General features: G+C 37.6%; 1 protein-coding gene across 2 annotated transcripts in view; it reads right to left on the bottom strand.

Moving 5' to 3' along the window:
• Positions 1 to 20,533, bottom strand: part of IL17REL (interleukin 17 receptor E-like) — a 49,378-nt gene that overhangs the window by 9,183 nt on the left and 19,662 nt on the right. For both annotated transcript variants that reach the window (XM_014963485.1, XM_014963486.1), the window contains exons 2-10: positions 18,703 to 18,730; positions 11,872 to 12,021; positions 10,993 to 11,102; positions 9,497 to 9,611; positions 7,596 to 7,640; positions 6,587 to 6,726; positions 6,346 to 6,417; positions 4,062 to 4,116; positions 2,300 to 2,463 (exon numbers count right to left, since the gene is read on the bottom strand). In XM_014963485.1, the coding sequence (XP_014818971.1) occupies positions 2,300 to 2,463; positions 4,062 to 4,116; positions 6,346 to 6,417; positions 6,587 to 6,726; positions 7,596 to 7,640; positions 9,497 to 9,611; positions 10,993 to 11,102; positions 11,872 to 12,021; positions 18,703 to 18,730 (879 nt within the window). The remainder of the gene's footprint in view (positions 1 to 2,299; positions 2,464 to 4,061; positions 4,117 to 6,345; positions 6,418 to 6,586; positions 6,727 to 7,595; positions 7,641 to 9,496; positions 9,612 to 10,992; positions 11,103 to 11,871; positions 12,022 to 18,702; positions 18,731 to 20,533) is intronic.

The following is a 20,533-nucleotide window of genomic DNA, read 5'->3' as shown; positions in this document are numbered from 1 at the left end:
TAAGAACAGAAACAACTGCTACGTTCGATTGCTGAATAATTTGCTTCTTATTATCTGTAACATGTAGCATTTTTTATAGTCAGTCTGACCCATTAGAACCAAATTAATTGATTCTATGGTGGCTCATGTGCAAAATTCTGATTACACAGTTGTCTTGTTTCAGTCCCTTATTTACTGTTCATCAATGACTCAGCAGAACATTTAAACATACACCCAGAAGTGTTACACCACCGTCAGTTCAGAAATTTTTTGATTTTCCATATCCCTGTTCCAGAAAAGACTTAAACATAGACTGAATTTTGGACATCCACTTAAGTGACCTACAAAATGCTGCATTCTTGATTAACAACTGTTTTACCCACCAAGGGCTTCACCATAAAAACAATTACTACTCATGTAAGTGATCTTACTTAAATAAACACCATTGCTCAAGTGAGTGACCACACTACACACAGAACACGGCATCATGACCAAACACCTCTTTCCTGTAACTTTTTTGAGAATAACGTAATGGATGCCCTTGGGTATGTCTACAGGGCCACAGAAGATAGTTCTGTAAGAGTCCACCACTCATATCTGGAGACAGCATTGCCATTGACAGAGAAAGGTCCACCCCAATTAGAGAGGAGAGTTTGTAGCTTTTGGGCCTGAGTCAGTCCATGTGCATGGTATTAGAGTGTGTGGCATCATGTGGATGTACTGGAGCAGCTGGCACTGTGTGAGGAATCTCTGCAGTAGTCTCCCCCACGCTATAGAGATATTCTTCAGGGTTACAGTACAACAAATGGACTAAATTCAATATCAACCCTTTTAGGATGAATTGGAAAAAAGGGACAATTCATTGTATCCATGAATATCAATAAATACAGGAAAACATCCATCGTCTGTAATTAACTACTCTTGGATTGTGTTCTGGATAATAGACATCACCATTACCAGCCAAACCTCATTTCAGGCTTCTTTCTTTTTTTCTTTCTTTTTTTTTTTCTTTTTTTTTCTTTTTTTCTTTTTTTTTTTTTTTTTCTTTTTTTTTCTTTTTTTCTTTTTTTTTCTTTTTTTTTCTTTTTTTTTCTTTTTTTCTTTTTTTTCCTTTCTTTTAATTTCCTGCAATTGATGAGTTGTGCTTGCTGTCAGCAGATGATGAATCCCACAAGGACCACTCACATGTATAAAATCAAATATACTTTGTTTTGCAAGATCAAAGCTTTGTTGAAACCCATAAAATGGTGAATCTGAACAATCAGTAAACACTTGGACAGGAGTTCCTAATCAAAAAAGCATTCAACAGTCTTGAGTAAGCCCCCTTTTCCCCCAAAATCACGTCATCAGAATAATTGCTCGTAAAATTTCAAAAATCAAGAATTTGGATTTAATTTTATTTGCCTTTTCAGCTGTTACCTCAAGTTTACTCAGGAATCAGGATAGCCTGAAACCTACTTTTCAAGATGACAGCCAGAATTCTAACCAACCTCATAAATCCAGTGCATTCAGCATCATGAGGCTTCAGATTGAAGAATTAAGCAGTTCAAGATACACGTACTGAAGACCCTTTTCAACTTTAGAACATAAGTGCTGGAAGAACTGAGGAACACAATATTTCAACACCCACAATTTCAAGACTTTGGACCAGGTTGAGGAAAGCATTTCAAAGAGATCTTTAATAGAGTACAAAACAATTGTACCCTACCAAAGTACTCTTACGTCTCCAGTAAGTTTTAAAGAAATTTAGCTGCTTCTCACTTACATTTTAGGTGTCTAATGTTAAATATCCAAATCTGATCTAATCACAATAGTCTCTTGTGAATGTCAGTGAAAAAAAAATAGGTCCTGTCGTAGTTTGGGTTGGACTGGCCTCCAACCTTTCTTATATATCTATCTTCAGGTGAGAAGAGTTGTCCTCTCAATATGTCTGTTTCACTCACTTACTTCAAAGGGAATTTGACACAAATAGTGTAGACTTGAACACCTTTTAGACATCTTTTAGACAGCAAAATCAACGCAGATGATTCATGTCTTTACTACAAATGAAAAGCAGACCTTATTTACCCCAAAGAATTTAGCAAACATTACTAGCTTCACAGTCATCTCCACTTTTATTTCTTAATAGTGAGTCAGTGAGGTCTTTGAATAAATCATGTGGTCAGTGTACGAGAACAGACTGTGATTATGAACAGTTTTAAGTGTCAGAGGGGAAGAGAGGAATCTGCAACTGCTCTTATTCCAAACTCTAGCACTTGACATTATGCCTTTGGTCACTGCCTTCAATCTCACAGTTTGAATAAATTTGCGTAGCTCTTACTTTTTCAGGAGAATTTTTGGAAGAGTTTTCTATATCTTCACAGTGGTCGTCAGACTTCATTAACCTGCATAGGTTAACTGTGACAAGCACAGGACAGGCTGGCTCCCACGCTAAGGTTTGTGTCGCGGGGTTATAGACAATATTATCCCATAGGGCCGTCGTATCTGTGCACAAGGAGAGGAAACATCATTCAATGTGTCTAAATATGAATAAAAATTGTTCATAAATCTGATACCGATACATGTGCTTAGAGCCACAAGCATTGATTTTCCATTTCCTTGTCATTGTCACCAATCACAACTGAAGCATTTCACATTGTAACTGTAAAACTTGAGTTCATCCCACCAAAGTGTTGGCATTTACCAAAGGCACTCAACCTGAGAGCTTAGTTTTACCAGTCTCCCACTACGATGGTACATAGGTGTCACCTGGGAATGACACCAGGAATGATGACAGGAATCACCAGGCTCTTAAGTAGGCTGCACAAGCTCCTGGGAGTGCATTCTGTGCCCATCAGTCACAGGGTGGGTGTAACACAAGCAAATTCCTAACTAAGGACCTTCAGTTAACTGTGTGTGGTAAATTGGAACAAACCCATACATTAGTGATTAGAGGTCATGGTATTGGAGACGCGGTCTCTGTGTGCCTCGTGTAAGACTTATAATCACACAATGTATATGTAAGAAGATAAATTCAAGTCTTTAGACTCAATCAAGAACTCAGTAGTAAACAAAGCTGTGCAAGTAATTCACAATAAATATTTTTTCTACAGCATCTTTTTTCTATGTATACTGGGCACACCATAATTTTAGAACTAGTCAACATATATTTGAGGATATCTTAAATAGGCACTACTATAAAAGAAAAGCTGTCTTATTTATTTGATTGGTCAAATTAGCCACTATGTACATACTTTCTTTTCCATTTAGCTGCACATAGATGAGAGAATTTCCAGCATGAAATTCAAACTGATATTTCTATTTTCTAAAGAGGAAATTGCTTCCATTCTAACACAAATGTATTTGCCCTGCAAGAATGTGAAAGTATTGCAGTGAATGTCTATGCAAGTTTAATAGAGTTTGGATGTGCTGTTATGGGTAGGTGTTTTTATGGCTTTTTTCTTAAATCAAATACTAAAATCCCTTAGTGGCCTTGTTAGCATAGTGTGGGGAAAAATATTGTTGTACTTTTGTTGTACTTAACACAACAAAGCAGTTTTTCAGACTACTCTTTTTTCTATCTGTCCAGTAAAATTTTCACTAAAGCCCTATATGATATAATCTCTTTTCCAGCTGTCATCTCAGACCAAAATCTGAATTTGCTGGAACATTTTGTATTAATAATTTCCCATTTAGTTGTGAGAAACCAGAATTTAACAGCAGTTAACTGTCTTCTTTTTCAACTCCTTGTTGCCTCCTTTGAGTTGGGTGTCAGACACCTTCTTCAAATGTCTTTTTGAACACCCCTCTCACATGAGCAAAGCTGACCTCAGTGGATTTTCTTCCCTCTGGTCAGTTTGCATGCAACTTAAGAAAATACGGGAAATGAAGAAAGTAACTTAGTGTTTATATTGGCATAAACTTGGTGAACAATTTGGTCTTAAAGTAAGTTATTTCGTCTACCCACAGTATAACAAACCAATATAATGATTTCCTTGAAGTTTTGCAATGTATGGCCTTCACTTTAGATGAATTTCAAATTGTGACATACTACTGGAGCTGCTGAAAATCACTCATATAAAGAGTAACCACACAATACTTGCCATTTTCAAAGGGACACAGTTGTATCCTCCTTGCATCTGGAATTGCCAGCCAGCCCTACAACACAAAAAGCGGCCATTAGCTCGAGATTCTCAGATACACCCATTTTTAACGTCACAGGAAAACTTTCCACAAAAGATAAAGATGCTATTGTTATTAGAAAGCTTTGAAAGTAGTTTCTTTTAAAAGATGTTTTGCACTGGATATAAATTTTATTGTTCATCATTAGAGGGATTGAATTTTATGAACTGAGGTGATCCCTTCTAGCACTATATTCATACTACTTCTGAGTCATATATTTAGCCTGATTTCATTTAGAAAGTCTTACACATTGATTTTCATTAAATTTCCTACAGTGTCATTACTTTCTAGAGGTATCAAAAGACATTCAACAATCATAATATCAGAACTCCTGGCCTTCGTCATGGTAAAGGATGTATCCTTAAAATATGTGCATGGCTGTTACTATACCCTAATTATTTAGATTCATATGCAAATATTTCTATTACTCACAGTTCCCTTCTGTTTGCTCAGCAATCATATTGTGGAATTCTCTGTGTAATAACATCTTTCCAGTGACCTCATACCTTTCAGAGTGGAACAAAAAAAAAACCCTAGGCTTGGAAGAGACCTTGTGGTTCAACCCGCATATTAAGGTATGTGGTTTTAGGTACCTACAATGTACACATCTGAGCGTGACTAAAGTGCCCAAATTACTATTACAGCAGCTGTATGAAGATGCAGCCAATGCAGCCAGTGGACTCTACAGTGCTATCCAGCACATCCAAAAAAGCCATCCACGTTTGGTCAGTTAAGTAGCTGACTGCACTAACTAGATCTCCACTGACTAGATGAATCTGGACATCTAATTCAAATGCAGATACCTTTGTCTGGACACCTAAACTTAGGTATCTCAATTTGCAAAGGAAATCATACCCCAAAATTCACTGAGAAACTAGGTCACGTAGCAACTTTATGTCTTACCAAGATCATTTAAATTTATCCAGTGACTTTTTATTCCTTTTTATGAAAGATATTCCAAAATCTCACTTCTCAGATTATCAGAAAAATAATCTTTTGCTATTCCAAATATATGACAATGAAGTTTATCCCCCTTCATTCTTGAGGCAAGAATGGCTTTAGCTTAAAAAACCTGTTCTTTTTCCTTATAAGTGACCCTTTTGCTGTGCATTTAGACAACAAGCATACTTTCTCTTTGCATGTGTTTTACCAGGCTAATGAAAACATGTTCTTTGAATCTCCTTTATAAGACAGTCTCTCCATTCCTCAACCATTCTAGATTTTTTATCACTTCCATTTGAGTTAATCATATGGATACAAGAATTGGCTACAGTATTTCAAAGAAGTCTTTGCCTGTACTTTCCTGTTAGCTTGAAATAATCTAACCCACTAGACTTTTGTTCACATTTACATCATGTAAGCACATTAGTATGATCATCTGATGAACTATTACTCCCAGATGGTTTTTCCTCCACTGTAATTTCTAAATGAGGGCTCACATCTTACAGCAAGAATTCTATTTATTAGAGCAACTGCACGAACTTGTACTTCATATATCACACTTCTTCCTCCTTTAGTTATTTCATGTATGAAGATCTCTAGTCTCTTCTAATTATCCTGACCCTCTTCCATTTTGATTACACCTCTCAACTCTATTATCAGCAAATCTTATTTGGCTGATGATTTGGCACAAGTCACTCTGCCACCCATACCAGCACAAACCACCACACACATTCCCACCTTTTGTCCCCATGTCATTGATGAAAATATTCATGTTAGAAGTGCTCTTAGTGTGGTCCTTAAATAATCTTCCTACTAGCACAGCCCCATTCAACAGGAGTAGTTGGGTTACCCCTCCAGCTAGGTATTATCTACCATACAAATCTTGTTCTCACCCCCAACTTCCTCAATTCCTTTTTTAATTTCTCATGCAATATTATATCAAATTCTATGCTGCAATTCAGGCAGATTAAATTTTCTGTCTTTTTATTGCTTATAAAAAAATCAGTCAAATTAATCTTACACAATACTTCCCATAAATTAATGTAAATTGTATCCCATTTTCTTCTTATCTTCATGATTTAATTAGTGTTTCCTAAAATATCTCTTCTACATTTACATAATCATAAGGGCAGAGAAGCCTTAGTCAAAAACTTAGGTCTAGAGCCTTTTCCTACGGACTTTTCCTCCTTTCTTAGCACAAATCCCAGATAAAAAATCTTTAATCAGAAACACAAGTATATACAAAATTCCAGACTGTATTACCTCAATGCAAAGACAAGGGAGAAGCTGAGAATATTTCAGAGAAACCGATTTTAAAGATTCCTTCCCTTTTATCTGAAATGAAAAAGATGGTCATGAATCCAGGACAGGACAATAAATGAGTTTTAATAAAGCTAAATAAAGATATAGAAGGCCGTTACCTGTAACTGAGACCCCAATGAGAATTTCCATAAACAAGCAATTCCCCCACTAGTTCAACAAACTGCTTTGAGCTTTAACTCACCACAGCAAATGCCCCTGCATCTTCACAGGTAAACCATTTGTGGCACAGCCGAACGTAATAATCTTGATCTTGAAGAAAATTGGATACATTCACTGATATAATTTTCCTTGCCCTGTCTACATTATAATCAAACTTTCCAGCTGAAAAAGAAAATTCGAGTATGAAATTATCACATCTGTTTCTTTATTACTTTGTTATTTCTGATTTCATTATTTTTTTATAAAAGATACATAATATATTTCATAACTGGATGGAGATGAAATTCATCATCTATAGATACTTACCTAGAATTTTTTAATTAATTTTTTTATATCCTCATATTCCTAAAGGTATTCTTATTTTATGAGATATAATAATTTTCATGAGAGAATAATTCAATATTATTGAGTTTTAAACTAGCACTGGCAATACTGATTCACCAGAACAACTACTGACTGCACCTTAACCTTAATACTTGAAAACATATGTAGTTCATGTACAAATACTTGAAATATACACACTAAAAGTACTACAAAAGCTGATTAGCCCAAAGTTGCAATCTCATGACACAGATAATATGTGCAACTGTTAGACAAATACAACATGTGGGGGATGTGGGGTTTTTTATATTAATTATCTTTTACTAATTTTATTCATTTTTTATATTCATTATTTTGGTATGCCAAAATCAGGATAGCAGTTTAGCAAATTAATTTCAATCTGTTTATGAGGTCTGCCTATAGGCAAAATATAAAACCAGCAATCCAAAGTGAATGAAAATGACACAAACCTATTTGCAAAAGATTAAGTATTAAATAGGTTGTCAATATCTTTACCTGCTATCTAGCATTTCCAAATCAATACAGAGAAACACATTTTCCTAGACATTACCTGTCAAATACATGTAATTACAAGTAGTGGCAGTTGTAGATCATTGGTTTTTTCCTGCTTATTCAGCTATGAAAACATAGCATTTTACAGGTCACCAAAAATATCTCAGATCTTTAAGTTATATAGAAGATCAGCTCACCTGAACAAGCTGGAATATATTTTCCCACATCACTGTTTCTGCAATCTGCAAAACAGAAGCCAGAGTTTTCTTAAATGCTGTTTTATTTATATAAATGTGTAAATAAACTGCCAGATTATGCAACATCTTCCCAACAGTAAACCTATGTTTTATAACCCTTTTTAAAGGCAGATTTGCATCCCCTTCTAGATAAGCAGCAAAAAAGAAAAGTCCCCTTACCACACACAGAGATTATATCACAACTTGCCTTAAGGAGCTACCTCACCAGTATGGGGTTTCTACAGGAAAACCTCATCAGCAGTTTAAGGCAGCAATCTAGGATATAACACTGCACTTCTTTACCTACTACCTAACAATAATTTAAGTAACAGTAATAATAATAATAATAATAACAATAATTTAAGCTATTATTTTCTTTAAAGCTACTCCTCTTGTTTACCAGGCTTACTCCTCTGATATAAACAATTGTGTATTTTTGCTATTCTGGTTCTACTCTGGGCTTATAAAGAAATACCCTATTTAGCTCTCAGGGAGCCTACCAGAATTCAAGGCCGGACAACACTTTCAGAACTATAATATTCACACCTTCAAAACTTAAATCTTGGTTTAAGAGCACTAAATCAGCTCATAGTGTGCTGTCTACTGTTTTCACCTGTCCTTGCTTAACTTGGTATCGGAGCAGCACTTTGCTCTCAGTTCCCCACACAAGACAAGAGGAAATGGCTTCAAGTTGTGCCAGGGGAGGTTTAGATTGGATATTAGGAAAAATTTCTACACTAAAAGGGTTATCAAGCATTGGAATAGGCGGCCCAGGGGAAGTGGTGGCATCGTCATCCCTGGGGCTATTCAAAAGATTGCTAGATGTGGTGCTTGGGGACATGGCTTAGTGATGGTTTTTGTCATTTAGGCTGATGATTGGACTCAATGATCTGGAAGATCCCTTCCAACCTAGACAATTCTATGACTCTCTTTCCCAGAGAAATATTTCCTATTTTCATTTGCTTCCTCACCCTTGTAAAGTGTCTTAAAACCGGGCTTTATAAAACCTTGTTTTCCCCCCTCTTCATTCACAAAGTACATATCTACTTCAATGGTGATTATCAAGAAAATGAAAAGGCTTTTTAAATACAGAAAGGCTTTACTTCTATGGAAGCATGAAACAGCCACAACGTGCCTGATCCTGCGTGTGAGGAATCGTACAGTACCAAGGGCAAGAGCTGCCAACCCAGAGGCTCCGGAGATAGGAAGGCAGGACAAGCCCAGGCACCAGACCAAACCAGGGGTCTCATTTCATTTTTTTGCATCATCATTTGGGGCACTTGTCTCCACCAGCCACACTGTATCTTGGCTGGACCCCGGTGCTGAATCTATTTTTATATGCATAGCGTAGGCACTTTACCCCAAACACATGGAAAAATGCCACTTTATCTTATGCAGTTACATGAAAACGGGTGATGGAACAGCGAGCTAATGAAAGTAAAAAGGAATTTCTTTGCACTTTCTTAAGCTTTTCTCAGTCTCTGAAACCACCTATGGCCTAACTATGAAGAGAAGCAGAGGCTCTATCTTGTGCACAGGGAGCGCACAGGACTGAACCTGCGGGCAAAGAAAGAGCACATGCCAACCACAAGAAGGCCAATTAAGACAAATGCTTAATGTCGTTCAGTTTTCCTTTCAGATATAAACTTTGGTCTCTGTTTTTAATAGCAAGTCAGACATTTACACACACAAAATAAATCACCGAAATGTAGAGTAACCCTGGTCCTGGCATGCGTGATCTACCATCACTTCAATCAGCGTATCCCAGAACACGATTTGGCTTTGCATTTGAGGTTTTGTGGTTTGGTTTGATTTTGAAACGATGTTTTTTGAAAAACATCTGGTTTAAGATGTTTTCCTACCTTCAACATAGTATTCCTGACTCAGCTTGACTTCACAGTAATTTGGTACTGTTTTCATGGTCACATAGATGTGTTGTGCTACATTGACTTCAATGCAATTGAACTGTACCTGTACCTGTTCAAAACATTTATAAAATCAAGTTTCTGCATGACTACCAGAATACACAAAAAACACTGGTTATCAGAGTTAAGCAAGCAATATTCTCTGTTCAGATTTATTTATATTTACAAGGAGCATTAAACAGTCTCAGATATTGTAGAATTAAGAATGTAAAAGAAGCAGATACCATTTAATGAAAGGATTTCAAAGAATATCATTACTTCTAATCAGGACTTTCCTATCTTCTTCACTTCCAGAAATACAAATATCTACAAACTATCAAATAATCCTAAAAGCAAAGAAGTACATGTACCCCATGCTTATTGAACTTCAAAAGCAAAAAGGTCTTTCATACTACCAGAAGTCCCAGCTTGTACGCATGTTTAAAAACACAGACACTTGCGTAATAGGAAAAAAAAGTCTGTTTAAACATTAAGTGGCAACTTCTGCAAATTTATTCATTCCAGTAACAGTTTGTGAGAGAGAAAATAATTTAGCTGACAAAAGCTGAGGTCCAGTTATAGCAGGTCATTCCCTCAGTGACAGCAGTAACTATTAAATTAAACTGAAACAAAGACAATTACATTAAATATGCTTGTTGAGTCTTGCCTATAAACTTACCTTACTCTGAAAGTTCATTGTTCATTGCTGGCGTCGCATTGTGTTTAGGGACATTGGATTATCAAGGGATACAGAGCACAAACTGCAACAGCACTTTGGAAGATCTTTGCTTCACACATGCAATCAATGTAACATTTACAAAGCCAATGAAGTAACACATTTTGTGTGGGATTAATAACAGTTATCTACCAGTAACTGAAAGCAAAAATTCATCTTTTTTAAATAGTTGGTCTTTTCTTTTTTACCCCAGTTGCAAATATTAATAGCAGAGACTTCTGCGTTTAGTTTAGTAAAAAAATGTATGCTGCTGTTGCAATTATTACCATGAACTTAGGACAGATGTGCACAAGTGCTTAGGCACTTGGCTCTTTTCTATATGTGTAAATTCCATTGACTTCAATAAATCATATGTATGCACTTAAAATCCCTGTGGGATTCTGCTTCCTAGCAATTGGAGTTACAAAAGCTTCCCCAAAACTTAGTGGGCACAAAAAGAAAGCCAGCAAGATTGATATGAAAACTAGGCTTTGCAGAGGGAACTTCTCTTGCACAAAGGTAAGTAGAAGCACAAAAATGGTGGAGAATTTAATTTGTAGGTCAGGTTATAAAAAGGACATTTGTTACAGAGTTTCTTTTGACACTGCTTAAGCCTATATTTCATTAAAGTTTTTCACAAAGTCAGTAAAAGAAGAAAATAAGAGAGATACGAAATGTATTTTTTTACAAAGACTCATAAACATTTAGATGAAAAACAACACCCCCCAAAAAAGTCTACCTTCTTTCCATTAAGCATCTTGCTTTTTTTCCTAGCAAATCTCACATTTGTGCACTGAGATTGCTGTGTGTCCAGTGAAAGAGAACATATTTCCAGCCCACGGATATTTTCTGAAATGAATTAGGGATAGATTTCAAAAATATAATTTGAGCATCTTTAAGAAAAACAAAAAATAAATCAAAATATACTATATCATAAGCTTTTCTCCTAAGTGAAAGGCACATGTATTTTCTCTCTGTTAAAAAAGGGGCATTATATATAATACAGACATGAGGGTAGGAGCAAGGATTTAATACAGATTGCTATAAATTAAAGCTTTAATTATGCAAATTCTAAAAATAAACCTATTAACTCTGAGTGAAGCACACCAGGAAATATCTAAATGGTAACACACTTAGCACATGAATGGCAAGGTGTCAGTAAAAATAGACTACGCCCCAAAATTTTGAGTGCTTTAATTTTATTTTTAGTGCAGAATTGTGATTTCAGACACATAAACTGTTTCTCCTTCTGTTGGGGCAATCACTTATGTCTGAGTTACCAGGGCAGACAGAATTTGTGTGTGTGTGTGTGTGCGCACACACGTCAGAACAAGAAAGACAAGGGCAGCTTGTGGCACTGGTAGAGGACAAATTAAGTGTATTTTATTGGAAGTAAAAATTCAGTCGTATTAGATCCATTATCTTAGTTCTCATTCCCTTGAGAAGGGCCATGGCTTTATCCTGGTTTGTAGTAAAATGGTTTCACAAAACATATCTTTCTGATATAACTACATGAAGACATCTTGGACACAAATATTGCAATATGGAACAAAATTTGGCTGGACAGCTATAAACAAAAAGTAAACAGAAATGATTCAGTAGCAAATCAGCTTCCTACCATCCAGACTCAGAGTTCCTTTAATGTTTAAATTAAGAGAGCATGGGCTTCCTTGGACACATTTCATCACTGTTGAGATCTTCATGCTTTTCAGTATCATAGAAGACAAAGATGCAGGAGCGTCATGGCAGAAGCTATTAAAAATGTCACCTGCAAATGTAAAAACAGACAGAGAAATCTCACTGTGCTATCTGGAGGAGATAGCTCACAGGCTATCTGGAGGAGAGAAAGCATCAAAGGTGAAGCTCCAGCTCTACAGAAATCAGTAGGAAAATCACCATTGACTTCAGCAAAGAAAGTACATTTCCTAAGACTTTCACACGGCCAAGACAGCTAGTTGGCTTCACTAGCAATGCAGGCAGGTTGGAAAGAACTATGTTATAGATGGGGTTTGGTAATAAATTCCCTGGATCTGTACTGGGACTGGCGCTGTTTAACATCTTTGTCGGTGACATGGATGGTGGGATTGAGTGCACCCTCAGCAAGTTTGCCGACGAAACTGAGCTGTGCGGTGTGACCAACATGCTGGAGAAAAGGGATGCCATCCAGGGGAACCTGGACAGGCTTGAGAGGTGGGCCCGTGCAATCCTTATGAAGTTCAGTCAGGCCAAGTGCAAGATTCTCTACGTGGGTCAGGGCAATCCCAAGGACAAATATATGCTGGGTGGAGAATGGATTGAGAGCAGCCCTGAGGAGAAAGACTTGGGGTGCTAGTTGATTAAAAGCTCAACATGAGCCAGCAATGTGTGCTTGCAGCCTAGAAAGTCAACTGTGTCATGGGTTGCATCAAAAGAAGCATGGCCAGCAGGCTGAGAGAAGTGATTCTGGCCTTCAACTCTACTCTGGTGAGACCCCTACCTGGACTACTGTGTCCAGCTCTGGAGCCCTCAACACAGGAAGGACATGGACCTGTTGGAGTGAGTCCAGAGGAGGGCCTCAAAAATGTTCAGAGGGATGGAGCACCTCTTTTATGAGGACAGGCTGAGAGAGTTGGGTTTGTTCAGCTTGGAGAAGAGAAGGCTCCAGGGACACCTTATAGCAGCCTTCCCATGCCTGAAGGGGGCCTATAGGAAAGATGAGGAGGGACTCTTTATCAGGGAGTGTAGCAATAGGACGAGGGGTATCAGTTTTAAACTAAAAGGGGGAGGATTTAGATTAGATATTAGGAAGAAATTTTTTACTATGAGGGTGTTGAGACACTGGAACAGGCTGCCCAGAGAAGTCATGGATGCCCCCTCCCTGGAGGTGTTCAAGACCAGGCTGGATGGGGCTTTAAGCAACCTGGTCTAGTGAGAGGTGTGAGAGGTCTAGTGAGAGGCCAGGCCCCTACCTGGCCATGGTAGGGGGTTGGAACTCGATGATCTTTTAATGCTTTACCGACTAACCATTCTTTAATTCTATGATTCTGTGTCAATCCACAAGAGGAAGGACTCCCACTTCTCTAGTGATTAAAGCTAGTAGAGCACACCTAGACTGATAGTGGTTTTAAATAACAAGATCAGCTAGATTATGGTTAGACTAATATTTCATTTGAACATTTTTCAAAACCATTACCTGTATATTGTGAGCACTCACGGGTAGCATTTTAATTTTAGGATTGCCTGATGGTCTCAACTGATGTTAAAATATCATTTTCACACAAGAGGGCACCATTGTATTCCTAGTCATGGAAAAATTCCTTACACCTACAGGACTTCCTTCTCCTTTAGACCAGAATAGCAAGAACAGAATAGATAGTACCCAGGTCTTCCTCAAGGTGTAAACAGTAGGCATAGAACACAGCTACTATGTCTCATCTTATTTTGCTATCCAAATTTAGTCATTCCAAAGCCGTAAGGCATCAGTTTGCACAGCCACCTTCTGTAGGCTAACATAAAAGAAAAAACAGTCTTAAGGCCCCAAATCTCATCTATTGTCCACATTTCATCTTTTTCTACTTCCCAGACTGCCCTGCACAGAAATCAGTTATTTATTTATGAATTCATGTTGATACAGTGGATTTAATCCCCAATGCATTCCTTGGGCTTCTTTACCTCTGCATTGTTTGCAGTCCCAAAAATTAAGGATTCAAGAAAACTATCAGAACAAATAGCCAGGGAATTGGGTTTTGTCCCTTGGCCATGTGGTGTACAATGAAGCACACCTCATTTTAGCTGTAACTACACCACAGCAATTTCTTTTAAAGACTTCTTACCCTTCTAACTTTTGTATATAGCATGAAAGTTAAAAGACACTGAAGTAAAACAAAGTATTTCACTGAATGTTCTCCCCCCACCTCCCTCCGGGGAGAGGCTGAAAGAACACAAAAACATTTTACTTTTATTAGTCATACTGCTGAACATACTCCTAGGAGGAGTTCAACTAGTATGGTGAAGAGCACAGTATAAAACAGCAGTGCCACAACACTCTGCTTGACATAAAATACAGGATAACACTCTTAAATCATGAGGAAAAGGTGCATCCCTCAATGTCTAGCCAAGAGTTGTTGTCAAGTGTGGATGGAAGACACAGCCACAGTTCTCACAGAGTAAATGTAGGATGTGGAGGGGAGAGGAAGGGCAAAGCATATCCTTACTTACCCCTCCAACCCCTCCAATGAAGGAAAGTCTGTGAATTTAAAGACTGAAAGTGTATTAACCTGTACAGGACCTCTATCTATATTGTGAGATCCTCATTTTCACAGTGCCCAGTTGCAGCTGAATCCCACTGTCAGGGATCAGATACGGACACTCACAGGATGTGAAGACAGGCTGATGCAAATGTGGAACCTTGGCTTGAATCTGTCAGGCTTTAAGATGCCCTCACACTTGGTAACAGGAGAATTGAGTCTGGCATGATAAATATCAAAAGTCAGAAAAGATAAATGCTTCACACCCGAATCTCCACTCCATTATCCTGATTTTCTGTCATTAAACATCTTTCGGAGGCAAGAGGACATGTTGATATGAACTAAGTGGAAAAGTATGGAAAAACCAGGACACTTTATCTCAACTGCCAGTAGTCAACTCTCAATTATCCAAGGCAATATTGGAAATGAGAGACGACAATTTGTGCAAGCCAAAGAAAAAACACGTATCATTCAAACTATAAAAATTGGGCTTTTAGAGCAGTAGATTACATTTTCTTTTGAAGAATTTGTGAACATGTTTCCACAGAGATGAGGCAGCCTTCAGGAGTACAGTGCACAGCAACACTATATTCCGTGTTCCAAGAATGAGTGTTGTAATAATCCTGAAGGTATCTCAGGATGGAAAGTTATTGTACAACACCCAATCAATCCACCCACAGCAAACTGGGAGGTTATTATATTGCAGAACTACCCGATAATTATTACTAATAACGCGATATGTGATGACTAGTTTTAGCTCTGTCTCTTTGCTCAAAAAGACATTTTCTTGACTGCATCGTATGACATGCAGTTGTGGATACCAAACGTTATCCAAGAGCAACTGTTCTGTTTAATTCCTTGGTTGTTGGTGTAAATGTCTTGATCCAGGCCTAATCTTGCCTATTCCTGCATCTGTGTAGAAATGATTGAAGGGAAGAGCAATGTATATATATATGTATACATTGTCAAAGCTGACAGGTCTTCACAAAGTACTCTCTTTGGGTGAATTTAACCATATTATTTGACCCTAATTATTTTTGGGAGAGATTGTCATGACTTAATTGAATTCAGTCCTCAGTTATTACTGCCTGAGGTATGGTATTATCAGATGTCACAGGCCTGGAACTATCTCAGGAGAATCCTAAGTCATACCTAAGTTCATTGGATCATTATGAGGCAGATGCACAAACACAGTTTTAGGGACCACTGTCTGTCCATAAGCAGGGACACTGTCTTCCTTGATCACAGTTTCTACCTTCAAACTGAGAACAAATGAGTAATATACTGGATAAAATTAAATTATTCTTCCACTTTGTATTTTTTCCCATTAGTTTTATGATACATTTTGAGAATTGGAAAAGGTGCTGCAAACCTCGCTAATAATAATATAAATGGATATCATGCATGAGGATATTAGTTTTGGATCACAACAAATATATGATACCAGTAAGACCTGACAGAAAATAAATTTCATTTTATAAATCATCACAGTATGAGACTCACTTCTGACTAATTCTTCAGTTAACTCTTACCTTGTCATCTTTTAATCCCCCCCTTAGATAGTTTCCTCTGGAACACACACCTCTTTCCTTTTCTCACGAGTAGCTTAATCTAAACCCCAGAAGACGTAAAGACACATCTTGTTACACAAAACATTTGCTGAGTAAATCTTGCCTAAATTTTATGTTTATGAATTATAACTGTAATTAGCCCTACATGAGAGAGGGATTGTTGCTATAATAAAAGATTCCTTAATTATGGACACATATAAGCCCAGGTATAAAGAAGCCAAAGCTTATTATTCAGCATGTAGACACTTTCCTTGTACTTTTGCCATCAGCTCAACCACAGCAGATTATTTTTTTTATCTGATGAGGCAGCAATCAACCTGAATTGTCACGACAGCAAAACACACCTTATGTACACTCAGAGTACATACTCTTATGTATGCCAGAGCTGAGCAATGGGTACGCAATAGAAATTGTTAGATGGATAATTTGAAGCCTCAGGCAAGAAGATTAAATTGGAGAACAGCAAAAAGAATTGCAGAGAAAATCCATTAATAACAGGCCCAGGCCACACCCAATAGAAAATCCTAACTGGTTGTCTGATATTTCTGCCCTACAAGAACTGTAAGAATCTAAACTACTTCGGATACTGACAGTGCTAAATCTGTGAGCATACCTAAAGCACACTAAAATTGCTTCACTGGAGCATCATTCCGTGAGTATAAATTACAGTAGCGTTTCAAACCTATTTGCATATAATTTACCGCAGTATCTGCTGCATCTGTGCATTATGATGATTCAACAAAATTCATAAACAAACTAGATATCCCCTCCTAAGATAACCCCATGGAGTACTTCAGTTAATAAACACTAAAATTTACTACTTGAAAGTACTTACACCAATTATGAAACTGATTAAATTTCAGGATGACAGCCTCTCTTTCACAAGAGATTTCAATGCAGAGTAAATTAGAAGGGTTTCACAGTTGCATGTTCAGAAAGTATTTCAAACTTTGAAGGATAATGGACAACATGGTGATATACCATGCCAAATACATTTTCTGAGAATGTAAGGCTTTTTTAAATGTCTGCATGTATTACAGTGAATTGTAAATAGTAGCTATGTAGACCTTAGCCCATTAGCACTACTAACAGTCTAGAAGAGCAGGAGGGAGAAGGCAGAGTCAAAGCTATGTTGCCAAATACAGCTGTGATGATAGCTTCAAATTCTAGGAAAGAAAGTTATCTTTTTGTTGCAGCTAAAAGCCATGACTACTGCAAAGGTGTTCTATTATACAGTTAAGGTCTTTTAAGGTAATTTTACCTAAAATAATAAATAATAAAAGGAATTACTATAGAAAAGGAAGTATGGAAATGAGTATACACCCACTGTTGCACAAGTGAATCAGGATGAAGACTAAAAAAATGTTTTTTCATCACCCCTATGAGGCTGACTCATCCTACATGTTACTTGTATTAAAGATAGCTGATAAGTCATTTTCAGGCAACACTGAAAACCTACAACCAGCTCTGCTTCATGTATATCATTTTGAAAGATAAGGATCTTTAGTTTACAAACTCTTCAGTGCTCAAAGTCTACATCCAGCTAAGAGCTAAACATCTTGTTTAAACATATGTGCCTCATCGAAGTACCTGTAGCAGTCAGCAGAGAGGGAGAACCCCTCTCGCCTCCCTCCCAGCATATAATTCACCTTGTCCTGAGATGAGTGGAATGAATCACCACCTTGCGGTACCTGTAGCGAGTCTCCACTATCTAGATCTGCATTTGTGTAATACCTGGCACAGATTTTAACTCATAATCAACAGTATTGCAGGTGTCCTTCCCTTTGAGACCAGGGTTGAAGGGTTCAACCCAGCCTGTGCTGCTCAAGGGGATGAAGACGTGCTTCAGCTAGGCAGAGCAAAGGTCAGCGCCTCTGTTCCTCTCCTCTTCTACAATTCCTTCTACGGAGTTTGTGTAACAAGCAGCTCAGCTGCCTAATCCTCAAAAGGATTCATTCACAATCCTAGAACCACCCACTGACAGCTCACTCTGCTTGCCGGTAGAATGCTAGACTTCTTCAGGTGGGACATTTAACTGCATTTAACCTTCCACAGCCATGTTCTTTCTCTTGACCTCAACACATATCCCATAAATGCCATGTTTCAGAGAAAGACTCATGACAGCTGATGTTCGGCTCTCACCCCACGCCATAGCACCAGCATCTCACATGCTCAGGGCTGCAGGTTCTCCCTGTCTGTGGATGCTCTGCCACACGGATCCAGGAAAGGCACCGTGCAGACAAGATTTGCCCAGAGCTGGGCCTCCAGAGGACAGAGGACTGTCCTCTCCAAGGGGACTGCCACAAGGCATCTGCCTCCTCCTTCCTGCCAAGTGACTGTGTGCACTGGAGGAGCGATTGATGGAGGCTTCAGAGTTCAGGTAATTCAAGATCCTGTATTATTACTGTAGGCAATAATAATAAGTAGAAGCAGTAAAAACATGTGAAATGACTACACAAACTCACGCACAATCATTACTAACCTATTATTTTTCAAAGCCTACCAGTTTCCAACGTTTTGTACAAGGAAACTGGTGGTAAATACCCTGTCAAATGACAGTGATCTGATGTCATCAGGAAAGTGGGTTTATTATCTGCAATACATTATCTTACAAAAATAAAGGTAGTAAAAATGTGAATGACATATACTCACTGGAAGGTTTGCTTTTACAATGAACCCCCTGCAAAGAGAAACAAAAATATTATAAAAGCTGAGGTAATAATAAAAATAAATATTGCTTAATCATTGCATGCAAATAAAAACAAACCTAAACAAGTAAACATATTCACAGTTCACAACAGAAATAATTTTCAAGACAAAAAATATTTTCAAATACAGAGAAAATGCACATCACTACTGCATATGGCAGCCTGATATATATGGGGACACAAGATCAGTGTTATCCTTATTTTCATGTATTTCTTCTGAGGTGTAATTGTTACAACAAGTATAACAGTTCCATCAAATACAGACATCATTTTATCTGCCATTCACACTGACCAATAGCTTATTTATTGTTTTGTGAAACTTTACAACGGACTGTTTCATACCAGAACAAAGAAGCCAAACAATTTTTTAAATGGAAAATATCTAGAACACTATTGAATATTATATGATTTTAGAAGATCACCCTAGGCCAATGCAAGGAATTGTTACAGTAACTGGAAATGAAGTTTAGAAATAAGACTTGCCTTTTTATTTCTGAGAAGTATCTGACTCGGAATCCTGAAAATGAAATTACTCAGGCATGTTACTTACCATGTTCAAGTGGGAAAGTGTTTTTGTAAGAGCCAAAGTGAACCTGACACTGAGATTTAACAAGTATCTAGCTATCTTTCAGACACACTATATCCATTTTCGCAGTAAAATAAACTAAAATTCTGTAGAGGATAAAAATAACAAATCTTATTCTGAATACTATGCATGATATTCTACTTAGCCAGCAAATACTGGTTTCTGCTGTTCTGACATTCAAGTTTCTGCAATAGCACTTATAGCAGCATTCTTTTGTATATGGCATATATGTTCCCCTCCGCTTTCCTTTAAAATCAGTGTCTCATTCACAGAGACACTTTTGTCACACCCACAAAAAAAGCAGGCACCATCTGCTGCTCTCAAACGGACTGGCAGCTCTCAGTCCTTTTAAAACATTTCAGGATCTTGTCAATAAGCCACAAATCTGTGAGTTTTAGAGCCAGCAAAAGTCTCTCAGTGGACATTTGGAAGTTTTCAAGTTGTAGACAAACACAGAGGCTGCAGCCTGGGTAAGCATTAGCACATCATAAAATAACTATTGCTTGGTCTTCCATGAGGCTTTCACCCACAGGTAATTCTGTCCTCCTCATAAACACAGCTGTAGAGCAAAGTCATACTATTGGTGCAGGTGGGAAATGACAGCTGTGGCAGCTGCCTGGAGTACCTGAGAAGTGTGTTTTCTGCCCTTCATTGCAGCTTTTAAGTTTTTAGCTAGATAAGCTTGTTTTTAAAGAAGGCCTTTAGAAAACCAATCACCAGTACGTAACCCGTATTAGTTCTCATTCCTTTGTCCTTTTGGCACTTTTATTTTTAATAGTCACTTCTGGAGGTAAGTTGTCATCTTTTACAATTGGCAGTTTGTCACTATGACTAATAAAAGTGCAGATGCATAAATAGTGGTATTTTAAACCACTTTTTATAATAAGACAGAGATGGTCATACACTTTCACAGACTGAAGATGATAAAAATTACTTCTGACATTCAAGATATTACTTTGGCTGCTTCTACACAACACTACATCAACACTCAAAGAAGAAAATCTAAAGGAAACCAAACTTGTTTACATAACTGTTCTATAACTGGGGTACTTCAATTCATAAATTCCTCAAATCCCCCTGAAGGACTGAAGAATGTAACTGATGTGACCTCATTTCTGTTGCAATGTGTTCACAGAAATATTTCTGATTTATGAATTATCTCTGCCCCACCCACCCACCCCCCCCTCTC

This window comes from Calidris pugnax, unplaced genomic scaffold (genome assembly GCF_001431845.1).
Source record: "Calidris pugnax isolate Ruff unplaced genomic scaffold, ASM143184v1 scaffold44, whole genome shotgun sequence".
Lineage (NCBI taxonomy): Eukaryota > Metazoa > Chordata > Aves > Charadriiformes > Scolopacidae > Calidris > Calidris pugnax.
Note: the sequence above shows the minus strand (reverse complement) of the source record. Positions and strands in the feature narration are given on the sequence as shown.